Source organism: Ailuropoda melanoleuca, chromosome 11 (assembly GCF_002007445.2).
Source record: "Ailuropoda melanoleuca isolate Jingjing chromosome 11, ASM200744v2, whole genome shotgun sequence".
NCBI classification, from domain to species: Eukaryota; Metazoa; Chordata; class Mammalia; order Carnivora; family Ursidae; genus Ailuropoda; species Ailuropoda melanoleuca.
The window spans coordinates 31,598,570-31,611,679 of NC_048228.1; the positions used below are offsets into that span (position 1 = coordinate 31,598,570).

The 13,110-nt window shown below is 34.4% G+C and overlaps 1 protein-coding gene across 1 annotated transcript in view; it reads left to right on the plus strand.

Annotated features, from left to right (window-relative positions):
* Positions 1 to 13,110, plus strand: part of STPG2 (sperm tail PG-rich repeat containing 2) — a 536,245-nt gene that overhangs the window by 143,815 nt on the left and 379,320 nt on the right. The window contains exon 11 of the mRNA XM_034672291.1: positions 6,651 to 6,743. Coding sequence (XP_034528182.1) covers positions 6,651 to 6,743 — 93 coding nt within the window. The remainder of the gene's footprint in view (positions 1 to 6,650; positions 6,744 to 13,110) is intronic.

Genomic DNA, 13,110 nt, shown 5'->3' on the forward strand with positions numbered 1-13,110 from the left:
GCTCCTGTAGGTGTAAGATTAGGTTGTATATTTGAGACTTTTCTTATTTCTTGAAAAAGGCTTGTATTGCTATATACTTCCCTCTTAGGACAACCTTTGCTGCATCCCAAAGGTTTTGAACAGTTGTGTTTTCATATTCATATGTTTCCATGAATTTTCTAAATTCTTCTTTAATTTCCTGGTTGACCCATTCATTCTTTAGTAGGATGTTCTTTAGCCTCCATGTATTTGAGTTCTTTCCAAATTTCCTCTTGTGATTGAGTTCTAGTTTTGAAACATTGTGGCCTGAAAATATGCAGGTAATGATCCCAATCGTTTGGTACTGGTGGAGACCTGATTTGTGACCCAGGATGTGATACATTTGGAGAATGTTCCATGTGTATTCAAGAAGAATGTGTATTCTGTTGCTTTAGGATGGAATGTTCCGAATAAATCTGTTAAGTCCATCTGGTCCAGTGTGTCACTCAAAGCCCTTGTTTTCTTGTTCTTCTTCTTCTTAGATGATCTGTCCATTGTAGTGAGTAGGGTGTTAAAGTCCCCTGCTATTATTATATTATTATCAATGTGTTTCATTAATTTTGTTATTAATTGGCTTATATAATTGGCTGCTCCCATGTTAAGGGTATAAATATTTACAATTGTTAGATCTTGTTGGATAGATCCTTTAGTTATGATATAGTGTCCTTCTTCATCTCTTAGCATAGTCTTTAGTTTAAAATCTTATTTGTCTGATATAAGGATTGCTACCCCAGCTTTCTTTTGATGTCCATTAGAATGACAAATGGTTTTCCACCCCCTCACTTTAAATCTGGAGGTGTCTTTGGGTCTAAAATGAGTGTCTTGCAGACAGCATATCTATGGGTCTTGCTTTTTTATTCATTCTGATCCCCTGTGTCTTTTGATTGGGGCATTTAGCCCACTTACATTCAGAATAACTACTGAAAGATATGAATTTAGTGCCATTGTCTTACCTGTGAAGTCCCTGTTTCTGTCAATTGTCTCTGTTCTTTTCTAGTCTGTGTTACTTTTGGGCTCTCTCTTCGCTTAAAGGATCACTTTCAATATTTTTTGTAGGGCTGGTTTAGTGATCACAAATTCTTTTATTTTCTGTTTCTTCTGGAGGCTTTTTCTCTCCTTCTATTTTAATGACATCCTAGCCTGATAAAGTGTTCTTGACTGCATATTTTTCTCATTTAGCATCCTGAAATATCGTGCCAGTTCTTCTGGCCTGCCAGGTCTTTGTGCATAGATCTTCTGCCAGTCTAATATTTCTATCTTTGTAGGTTACGCGCCTCTAGTCCCAAGCTGCTTTCAGGGTTTTCTATTTATCTCTGAAATTTGCAAGTTTCACTATTATATGTTGAATACTATTTTTATTGATTTTGAGTGGGAGTTCTCTGTGCCTCCTGGACTTGGATGCCTGTTTACCTCCCCATATTGCTCCAATATACCTTCTGCCCCCTCCTTGTCTTTCCTCTTCTTCTGGCATCCCAATTATTCTAATATTGTTTTGTTTTATGGTATCATTTATCTCTCAACTTCTCCCCTTGTGATCTAATAGTTGTTTATCTCTTTTTTTTCCCTCAACTTCTTTATTCTCCATCATTTTGTCTTCTATATCACTAATTTTCTCTTCTGCCTCATTTTTCCTAGCAGTTAGATCCTCCATTTCTGGAGGCCATCCAACTTGGTTAGATTTTAGTTGTTTTATTTCTCCAGAAAGGGATTCTCTAATGTCTTCTATGTTTTTTTCAAACCCAGGTAGTATCTTTATAATTATTATTCTGACATCTTGCTTGTGTCCATACTGATTATGTCACTGGTAGTCAGTACTGCCTCTTGTTCTCTTTTTTGAGGCAATGTTTTCAGTCTTTTCATTATGTCCAGAGAAGAATAGATGACAGAGAGAACAAAATATTAAAATGGCAACCATGACACTAGAAAAATATACACTAAGCAAATCAGAAGAGACCAAAACCGAAGAAAAAAAAATTAAAAGAAAAAAAATATAATCAGAGAGATGAGCAGAACAGAGCAGTACACTGTATCCTGTGTGTATTTGGGTCTCTTTGTTAGAAAATTAGATCCCAGGGGCGCCTGGGTGGCACAGCGGTTAAGCGTCTGCCTTCGGCTCAGGGCATGATCCCGGCGTTATGGGATCGAGCCCCACATCAGGCTCCTCTGCTATGAGCCTGCTTCTTCCTCTCCCACTCCCCCTGCTTGTGTTCCCTCTCTCGCTGGCTGTCTCTATCTCTGTCAAATAAATAAATAAAATCTTTAAAAAAAAAAAAGAAAATTAGATCCCAAAATTGTAGAAAAAGAAAAACTTATATATATACAAGAATAAAATTAAATACAATGAAAGGATAGAATATAAGTGTAAAAATGAAAATTAAAAGACAAAAAAGAAAGAAAGAATATAAACAGACAGGTGGACAGAACAGAGCAATACATTATATCCTGAGTGTATTTTGGTTGGTTTATTAAACTACATCTCAAAATTGTAAGGAAGAAAAGCTTGTATATATGCAAAAAACCCTAAATACATTGCAAGTATAGATTGTAAATGTGAAGATGAAAATTAAAAAAGACTTTAACAAAACAAAAGAAGAAGGAAAAAAAAGAGAGAATATGATCAGAGAGGTGAAGAGGAAAGAGACATACACTAGATTCTGTGTGTATTTTGGTCTGTTAGAAGAAGCTGCATCCCAAAATCATAAAGAAAGAAAAACATTATATATAGAAAAATAAAATTATATATAATGAAAGGTTAGAATGTAACTGTAAAAATAAAAATTAAGAAAGATTTAAAAAAGGAGTGGACAAAATAAGAAATTGGTTTAAAAAGAAAAGAGAAGATTAAAATTGAAAGACTATAGAATCGTAGGAAATAAACCATGAATTCTACATGCTATATTCCAGTGGCACTGGAGTTTTGCCATTCTCATGATCGGTAAACTTGGTCTTGGCTGGATGTTCGTGCTAATCTTCTGGGGAGGGGCCTGTTGCATTGATTCCCAAGTGTCTTTGCCTTGGTTGGAATTGCACTGCCATTGCCAGGGGCCAGGCTAAGTAATCGACTCTGGATTGCTCTGTGTAGCTTTTGTTCCCTGAACGCTTTCTGTGCTGTTTAAGAGGATGAGAATGAAAATGGTGGCCTCCCAATCTCCAGCCCCAGAGCCAAAAGTTCTGGGTCCCACTCCTCAGTTCACCCTCAAGGAAAAGCAGTTAATCACGCCTGTCTCCCTGGTCTCCATCTGCTCTCTGTGCTCACCCAGCCTGTGACTGAGTGTTTGTAGCTCAGGCATGAGACCCCGTTTTGAGTCTCCAAGCTCTGCAGGCTCCTGTGGTGCACATCCTAGCTGCTCCTCCCGGGAAGAAGGGGCATCTTGCTGGTTCTGTGGCTTGTTGGCCCCTGCTCAGAGAGCAGTTGCCCGACTGTGCCATGGTTCTTATTGGCAAGCCTGGGCTGAGAGACCACTCCTGGACTTGCTGATTATAGCTGGCTTCCCTGTTCTGATGCCTGGGAGCTCTGCCACAGTCAGGTACCCCTGGTATTCCAGTGACCCTGAGCATCCTGAGACCACAATGTGCCACCTAGGATTCCACCCTGCTTTGGCACCTGACCATCTGTCAGGCAGGGACGTCCCTCATTGGAGAAGACTTTTCTAAAAGTTCTGATTTTATGCTCCACTGCTATATCACTTTCTAGTAGCCAGCTCCCATAGGCTCCCTCCCCCCTGCAGTTTATCTTCTATATATAGCCTTGGATTCACTTCTCCACACCTCCCACCTTGCTTAAAGTGGTCGATTATCTATTTGTATTGTTGCAGCTGTTTTTTCTTTTTTTTTTTCTTAGATCTCTGGTTGAATTCTCAGGTGTTCAGAATTATTTAATAGCTATCTAGCTGAATTCCTAGGACCAGGTGAGACTAAGGTCTCCTACTCCTCCACCATCTTGGACTCTCTCTGTGCTTCAATTTAGGTATTTTCTTCAGACATATCTTTCAATTAACTAATCTTTTTTAAAAAAACTGTGTTTCAAATGCTATTATACCGGTCTAAGTTTTTAATTTCAGATATTCTATTTTTCAGTCCTAGAATGAATTCTATTTAAATCTTTCCAAAGATTTCACTTCTCAGGAGAAATTCTCCATGTTTTTAACTCTCCTTTTTCATTTTTCCTTCTGTTTTCTTGAACACATTAATTCTACTTATTTTAAAGTTCTGTGTACTAACTCTAATATCTGGATCACCTATTAGTCTGTTATTTTCTGTTATTTTTTTTCCTGAGTTTTGATCATGCATGTCATCTTTTGGCATGCCTCCTAATTTTTAATAAAATGCCAGATATTGCATGCAATATAGGGCTTTATATGGTGTTACCTTCTACTAGAGAGATTTTATACTTTCCTTTGCAAGGCAGACAGAAGTCAGAGATCACCTTAATCCAATCATGAATTATAGTGATTATATTTTTTCTAGGGCTTAGTTTGCCTCTGGTTTGTTTATTTTTTATTTTTTATTTTTTTTTTAAAGATTTTATTTATTTATTCGACAGAGATAGAGACAGCCAGAGAGAGAGGGAACACAAGCAGGGGGAGTGGGAGAGGAAGAAGCAGGCTCATAGCTGAAGAGCCTGATGTGGGGCTCGATCCCATAACGCCGGGATCACGCCCTGAGCCGAAGGCAGATGCTTAACCACTGTGCCACCCAGGCGCCCCTGGTTTGTTTATTTTTGTCAGTGTAGTCCTCTAGGGATTTCAGCTCCAAGCCTGATGTGTTCAAGACCCCTCTCTGTCAGGTTCTGAACTTCAGTTTTTAATGCATCTGTGTTTTGGCTTAGATTTGTAGCATCACCCCATCTCTTATCCCCTGGCAAACAGCTTCATGAGGAAACAGATCTTGTGTTTTGAGGCTACTCAAATCTGCAATTTTGACATTCTGGCTTAATAAGACCACAATAAGCTTTTCCTCAGTTCTTTAACAGCAACCTCTAGCAGGTCTAAACCCAAATTCTTCCTGTTACGAGTAAATGCCACCAGGGAGAAAGAAAGCACTTACAGAGTGATTTAGAATCTTAGCCCCTCTTGTCTATGCTGACAACTCAATGTTAGAAACATCCACAACTGTATGAGGCCTTTAAATGTAAGATTTTCTTAAATTTTAGGTGGATTTAAATTATTTTTGGTAAAAATGTGATCTTCTACACACTTATTCCCTCTAAAGCCAAAGTCATCCCATGACTGATTCATTTTCTGAACTTCTACCCATAAACAGTAAAAATTGCAAAATGTGGGTGCCTGGATGGCTCTGTTGGTTAAGTGTCTGCCTTCTGCTCAGGTCATGATCTCACAGTCCTGAGATTGTGCCCTGCATCCACTTCCTGTTCGGTGGAGAGTCTTTTTCTCCCTCTCCCTCTGCCTGTCCCCCGCACTTGCACGCTATCTCTCTCTCAAAGAAATAAATAAAATCTTTTTTAAAAATTGCAAAATGCTTTTGAACTTCCTTATGCTATAATTTCTAGTACCACGTACATGATAATAATAAAATTATTATAAAAGTAAATTATTTTTTTTCAGCATCAATAAATATAAAACCACACAAAATAATAATGCTGGCTCAGATTATTCGAAGGCTTTCACAAGAAGTACCTGATTTTTCTGTTTTTGAAAGTGATAAAATCTGTTTTCTTTTGAGTGACTAGGTAGGAATAATATTAGTTGAAAAGTGGAGAAACACCAACTTCAGCACTTAGGGTAGAGAGGCATAGTTTCAAAGATACAGTATGTGAGGGATGGATTTTTTAGTAGATTAATTTTCATCATAAAGTAAACAAAGGAAGAGATACCTAATTATTTTACTAGGTATCAAATTCTGAATTATTAAATATGAATGTGAAATTCTGAATAAAAACAGTGAAGTGTATAAAAATGGAAAAATAAATTCTCATCCCTTTTGTATACACAAAGAATGTTACTACTGGTTATAGAGTTTAAAATATTAAATGAATGTAAATGACTAAATTGTATGATGAATCAGAAAGAGTATAATTTCACAAGGATTAATTAATTGCTAATTAAAATTTTAGATTACCAACTTCATGTAGCCTATTAATTTACATCCTCAATGCATATAAGGAATTACAATACTCAAGAGAGTGTGGATCATTCTGCTTGGAAAATTTATTAATCTAGGATTTCCACATAATGAATTTAAATAGTTACTATTGATATGTTTTTATATTATGTATTAGTAATTAAGTACTAACAAATAATAGTATATGATTGGCTAAATATCTTCTACTCATATATGTTATGAAACAACAAAAATTGATGTCTGAATTTGACATTACAGTATAGGTAATAACTCACTCTTAATGTGTTTAAATAATGTATGTAGATCCATCCTACTTTCCTAGAGTTCCATATAATTAACTCTTTTTTCATTTTTATGTCTCATTGACTTAAAGTCTTTTACTTCTATATCCTATTTAAAATTTTTAATGAATATGTCTATCTCTATTGAATGATAGAGCAACATTGATGTACTTTCTTGCAAATTTATTATTTATTGTGCCACTTGAATTGATAAATAGAAATGATATACTCTTTTTATCCCTTCTTTCAATATGCTTTTGAAATTCACAGGTTGGTGGAATTTCTGATGAACTACCTGACTTGACTAACCGCTATGCTGCTTTCTTATCAAGAACACAAAGATCTACTAAACTGTCAGATATGGTAAGAAGACTCCTCTATAGTTAAGCTTATTTGTAATCTAGAAATCATGGAGACTGTATAACATGAATAGTATATTGGAATCTGAGAGAGGTACCTCGTAGGCTGTTGTAACATCTTTGGCTAGCATGATACTTCCATATTTTTAAAGTTCAACAAAATTCTTGAAGCTAAGCAGAAGTCCAGCATTGCTCTGTGAGAGACTATTATATGGAACATTTCCTGTAGGGTTAGAGAGTGTTTGTTTTTAGGACTATAGGAAATCATAGTCATTTTGGATATGAAGTGAAAGGTTTACTTTAGGTTCAATTCAGTTTATTCATAAGTGTAAATTTTTTCTTTTCAGTTTGAAACTGTTTTGCAACCTAAGACTCTTCATTCAGTGGTTTTCTTTAATCCATGTTAATCTGTATTTTAAACTGTTGGTATGAATTTTTCTAACTAAATTTTCATTTTTTATAAATACCTAATATTGAGTAAGTTGAAATGAGTAAAGCAGATGAAATTTAAAAATGAATATTTATTCATTCAGAATAAATTTACTAAAAGATCAATTTGAAATTTACAGTTAAAGAGTTAGACTTTCCATGTACAGGTATTGTTAAAATGAATTTTTATAGAAATTGGGCTGAAATTAAGAAATTAATAATAAGAAATTAATAAGATATTAGTAACATATTATCAATAATATTAAGATATTATTAAGAACATATTATCAAAACAGGCTCATCAACCAGGTTTTAAAGTGTAACCATCAACTTGAGAAGTAGCATTACTGCTTCAAATTCTAGTAGGTGCACAATGCAAAGAGTTGATTTATAATGTTTTCAGTGGTGAAATAACTGGTATAAAGTTAGGAAGAACCAGTTTAAAGAAAGGACAAATGCAATGCTAGTTAAATGAATATAGCTGTGAATGTCTAAGAAATCATAGGAATTAATTTGGTATGAGCCATCAGAAATGGGCTTCTTTTTTTCCTGAGATATCAGTTTATTGAATCTTATTTTTTTCTAAGACATTGGATGATAGGGTCAAAATTAGCATCAGGTTCTATGTTTTTTTTTTTTTTTCGTAGCTATAAGTTCAAAGACAGTTAAAATCACCCAGCAGTGTTTTTGACATGTAAGAGATTCTCATAATTGTTAAAAAAAATGTGTTTTTTAAAAAATGTATTGTTTTAATACTTCATTTCTTTATCTTGAGAAATAGCATGGTTGTGTTGTGTTTCTCAAGTGAGCCATTGTACACATTAGGATCCACTGAGAAGTATGTCAGAAGTAATTTATTACTAGTATAGAGCTTTTAAGCATAAGAATAGTGGATTCATAGTTATTTCTATCATACTATTATAGACACTAGGAAAAAAATGCAAATCTCTGAAGGTACCCATAGGAATGCATATATACGTGCTGAATGTTTGAGTGAAACAAGATGGTGATATGCACTAAAGGAAGATAAGTTACTTTACCAATTGCTTTTACTTAATTTACATTTTTCTCTTTTAATGTGGTCTCTTGGTGGATCCGGAAACTCCTTTTTTAGTATCGCTGTTTTTTGACATGAAACACTTGCAATTTAAAGTATTGGGTGGGACTTTGCTTACCCAAGAAGCAAAATCGTTTAATCACGTAGAATACTTTGGTTTTAGAAATTCTTCTGCATATAAGATACCCTTCAAACATGTAGTTGTATAATATATATCTCATGAAAAATCCAAATTATTGATCCCAAATCAAGATTGATCTCAAACATATGAAATAATGGAATTGATTTTGTAATTTTCACTTAAAATAAAAATATTGGAAAATTAACCACCTACATTTTAAAGGGTGTATAGTTTGATTTTCAACATCTTATATGTTTCACATAAAAATATTTAAAAACTCAGACTTCTGGTTTCATATGAACGACTTATATATACACCTCTCTTCCTTTTACATGGTCGCAATGAAATAGGCTTTTTTTTTTTAAAACTACTACATAGCATTAGTTTAATATAAAAAGACAAAGAGATTGAAAATATGATAAGTGGAGGCTAGAAACAAGCCAAACATCTGTTTATTAGGCTATCCAGAAACAAAATGGTAAGATAGTTGTTAGGTGTATTTGATGTAAAAAATGGTAAGTTATCCTGAACTGAATAAAGACAGAAATCTTCAATTAGAAGAACTCATCAAAATACCAAAGAGTATGAATTTTAAAAGACATACATCCCTTTCACATTGTTTTGCATTTTCAGAAGACTAGAATTAAAATGCCCTTGAAGCTTCCACAGAGAAAACTAACAGGGTCACCTACAGAGGAATGAGAAACATACTGATATCAAACACTTTTCTAGCAGAATTAGCAACATTTCAGAGCTAGGAGATGATGGAATAATACTTTCTTGAATTTCCAAGAGGAAATAAGTTTGGTTATAGAATTCTGCCTTTATCCAATATAAATCCAATTAAATGAGTCAAGAGAATAATTTTCTGGCACACAAGAGCTCAGAAAGTTTAGTACTTCACATTTCCATGTATAAAGATGCTCCAGCAAAATATAAAAAGGGAAATGAGAGATGGATGATATACCCCTAGAGAAGAATAGAAACTGAGCATTTCCCGGATGAAGTAAAATGAAAACAAATAAAGAAGACCTTTTTATCTCATTCATGGGTCATTCTTGAGAGGTCATGGATTTGGTGGCAGAATTTCATTTACTCCTCTATATGTTTGGCCACATGAATTAGTTTGATAAGGAATAACCATGATATTCGAATTTGTGTTTTAATACTGAGTGGTTTTAGATCAATCTGTACAAATTGCAGAGGACTTAGTTATAAAAATATAAATATTAGAAAACTTAATATCAGTAAAACAATAAAAGCAAGAAGTGAAAGGTTGGGATGCAGTAAAACGTGCCAAATTTCTTATAGTACGCAGAGTCAAGAGATGTCAAAAATTGACAAATTGCAGTATAAGTCGCTAATACTAAGTTTGTGATGGTAAATACAAAAAAAAGAAAACCCTCTAAGAAACCCAATTACTGTTAAAATAAATTATTTCTAGAAATGGAACTAGAGAGAGGTCAAGGAGGATAATTTTACTGTTCATTTTAGACTCCTATATGGTTTGATTTTTATTTATACTGTGAATATATTGTTTTAATAAAATAGTACTAATGAGTTAATGATGAGTATGTATTTGGAATGGCATGGTCTACTGGTACCTGGACTGACCCATTCTCTGCAAACAACCAAAATTCTACAAAAAATAGAAATAAATGCATTCATGAGTGCTTCCGAGAATTGGGAAGAAATTAGGAGTACACAGGTTAAAGGATAAATTAAGGAGGGGCCCAGAGTGGCAAGTAGAGCATTGAAGTTCACTTTTACCCTGAGGACTTTTGCCAAACCAGATGACATTGAATTTTAATTTTTATACCCTCCAAAGCCTCCAGGGAATGAAATGAAGTCTAAGACTAACTCATAGTGGGTAGTCTCAAAGAAGATTCATTAATACAGTTAAAACTCCAAAGGGCAAGCTGTGCGGGTTAAAAGTGAAATGCAAATAAATCTACCTTTCCTACCCACCGGAAGATTTGAGAGAAGTTACTGGTGTTGGACACTTTTGTTTTTGAATGTATATTAGGGGAATCACCCTGAGAATCTGTTACATTGTATATCCATTTAATGATGTGACTTGTTAAAAGACATAAAACATCTGTCACAGATATTAACAAAATTAATTTTATTAATAAAAATAACAGCTAACTCATTTGAATACTACAATTATGGTCATTTTTAAAAATGAGGAAACTGGGGAGCACCTGGGTGGGTCGGTTGGTTAAGTGGCCAACTCTTTCTTTTGCCTAGGGTCATGATCTCAGGGTCCTGGGATAGAACCCCATGTCAGGGCTCTGCACTCAGTGGGGCTTCTGCTTGAGGATTACCCCTCTCCCTCTTTCTCTGCCCCTTCCCCCACTTGTGTGTCTGCTTTCTCTGACTCTCTCTAAAATAAATAAATAAATCTTAAAAAATGAGGAAACCGAGGCACAGAATTTAAAGTTTAAATGACAGTCAGAATTCAAACTGAGGCAATTTAGGAATAGAGTTCACTCTTTTTGTGCTATTCTCCTCTGGCCTAAAGAATTAGGCTTACAAAAAATAAATATGACAGTATAATAAATGATTTTTATTATTTAAAACAGAAGAGATAAGACTGTGAGGATCTCAGACATTATAGTAAGGAATAGAACCTTTTTTAAAATGCAATTTCTGTTTAGCAGAAACTGGTAGAAGATTCAGCATTATGAATAATATTGAAGTTAATAACTTTCTTCTAGTTACTGAGAGACTAAAAATTAATGACTATCAATTAAGTGGGAAAGTCATTGGAAGAATTTGATGTACTTTCTTAGGACACTTCATGGCTCAGAAAGGGGCATTATTTGCCTAATTACAATTGGCATAAAACAATTACAAAAAATTAGAGGAACATTTTCTAAAAATTAAGAAATGACTTGAATTTATTAGTCTTTGGTGAATAGTTTGCACTACAACATTTATTGCTTGATAAACAGGTTTAAAATACAGAGAGTTGAGAATGAAGGGAATTTTAAATATATTGACACATATTTATTTATATTTTAATGTATATTAATTTGAGTTGTTAAATATTTTGAATATCATCCCTGAATAGGTTAAAGTTTAAGAGCAAATGCTTTGTAATCAGAGAAATGTTTTTTTCCCCAAGTTTTTATTTAAATTCCAGCTAGTTAACATACAGTAGTACAGCATTAGTTTCAGGCATAGAATTTATTGATTCAATACTTACATACAATATCTGGTGCAGATCACAAGGGCCCTCCTTAATCTTCATCATTTGTTTAACCTTTTTCCTCCCCCTCTTCCATCTCCCCTCCAGTAACCATCAGTTTGTTCTCTATAGTTAAGAGTCTGTTTCTTGGTTTGCCTCTCTTTCTTTTCCCCTTATGTTCATTTGTTTTGTTTCTTAAATTACACATATGAATGAAATCTTATAGTATTTGTCTTTCTCTGATTGATTTATTTCACTTAGAACTATACTGTTTAGCTCCATCTATGTTGATGAAAATGGCAAGATTTCGTTGTTTTTGATGGCTGAGTAATATTCCCCTGTATATAGATACCACATCCTCTTTATTCATTCATCAGTCGATGGACATTTGGGCTCTTTCCATAATTTGGCTATTGTTAATAATGTTGCTATAAACAATGGAGTGCATGTACCCCTTTGAATTAGTATTTTTGTAACATTTGGGTAAATATCTAGTAGTGCAGTTGCTGGATTATAGGGTAGTTCTATTTTTAACTTTTTGAGGCACCTCCATACTGTTTTCCACAATGGTCACACCAGCTTGCCTTTCCACCAACAGTGTAAGAGGGTTCCCCTTTCTCCACATCCTTGCCAACACCTGTTGTTTCTTGTATTGTTGATTTTAGCCATTCTCATTGTAGTTTTGATTTGTAGAGAAATGGCTTTTTGATTTCTACTCCACCTTCTAGATTCCTGACCTTAGGCAACTTCTTTAAATCTCAGTTTCCTCAAATATAAAATAAGGATGGTAAATTAAATAGGGATAACATGATAGGATCATAGTAAGAAATAAGTGTATTATTGCTTATAACACTTATTTCATATTGTTAGTAAGCTATGAGTGGGTAAGCTATAAAAATGATAAATGGCAGGGTTATGGTTCAAAGCTAAGTCAATTCCATTTCAAGGCCTACCTATACTGTCTTTTCATCATTCCATAGTATTAATGAAGAGCATGTATTGAAATATGGTAATGTCTTTTTCTTTTTAACACTTTTTTGTAAGTGACATTTACCTTCTTCAACCAGAGGCACCCTCTGTCTTGCATGGTATTGCTATGTCAGGAATGCAAAGAGACAGAAAGAAATAAGTGTTCAATTTTTGATTTGGGAAACATTCTTGAAATTCATTTCAGAGACTGTAATTGTGGGGTCCACAGCTTTATAATAGAGCTTTAAAAAGAGTGAAAAGTGTTTTCTAAGTTCCACTTTCTTTTAACTATTCTAGAAGTAGAGGTTGACTAAGAGATCCAGCTTTTGTATTAATTAGCTATTTTTGAATGATAAACTCAAAATCTCAGTAGCATCAAACGAAAAACGTTTATTACTTGTAGGTTTGCAGTTCAGCTAGAGAAGCTTACCTCAGGCTGCAGGTTTGCTTGGGAAAGTCTACCTTATGCTGCCATTTGGCTGAGATGGCTCTTGGAACCAGCAGGATAAGTTGGGGGCATATTCTCTTCATGGTGACGGCTGAAATACAAGGATCTTACTAGAGGAAAGAGAAGAGGAAAATTGCAGAATAAGGCAAATTTC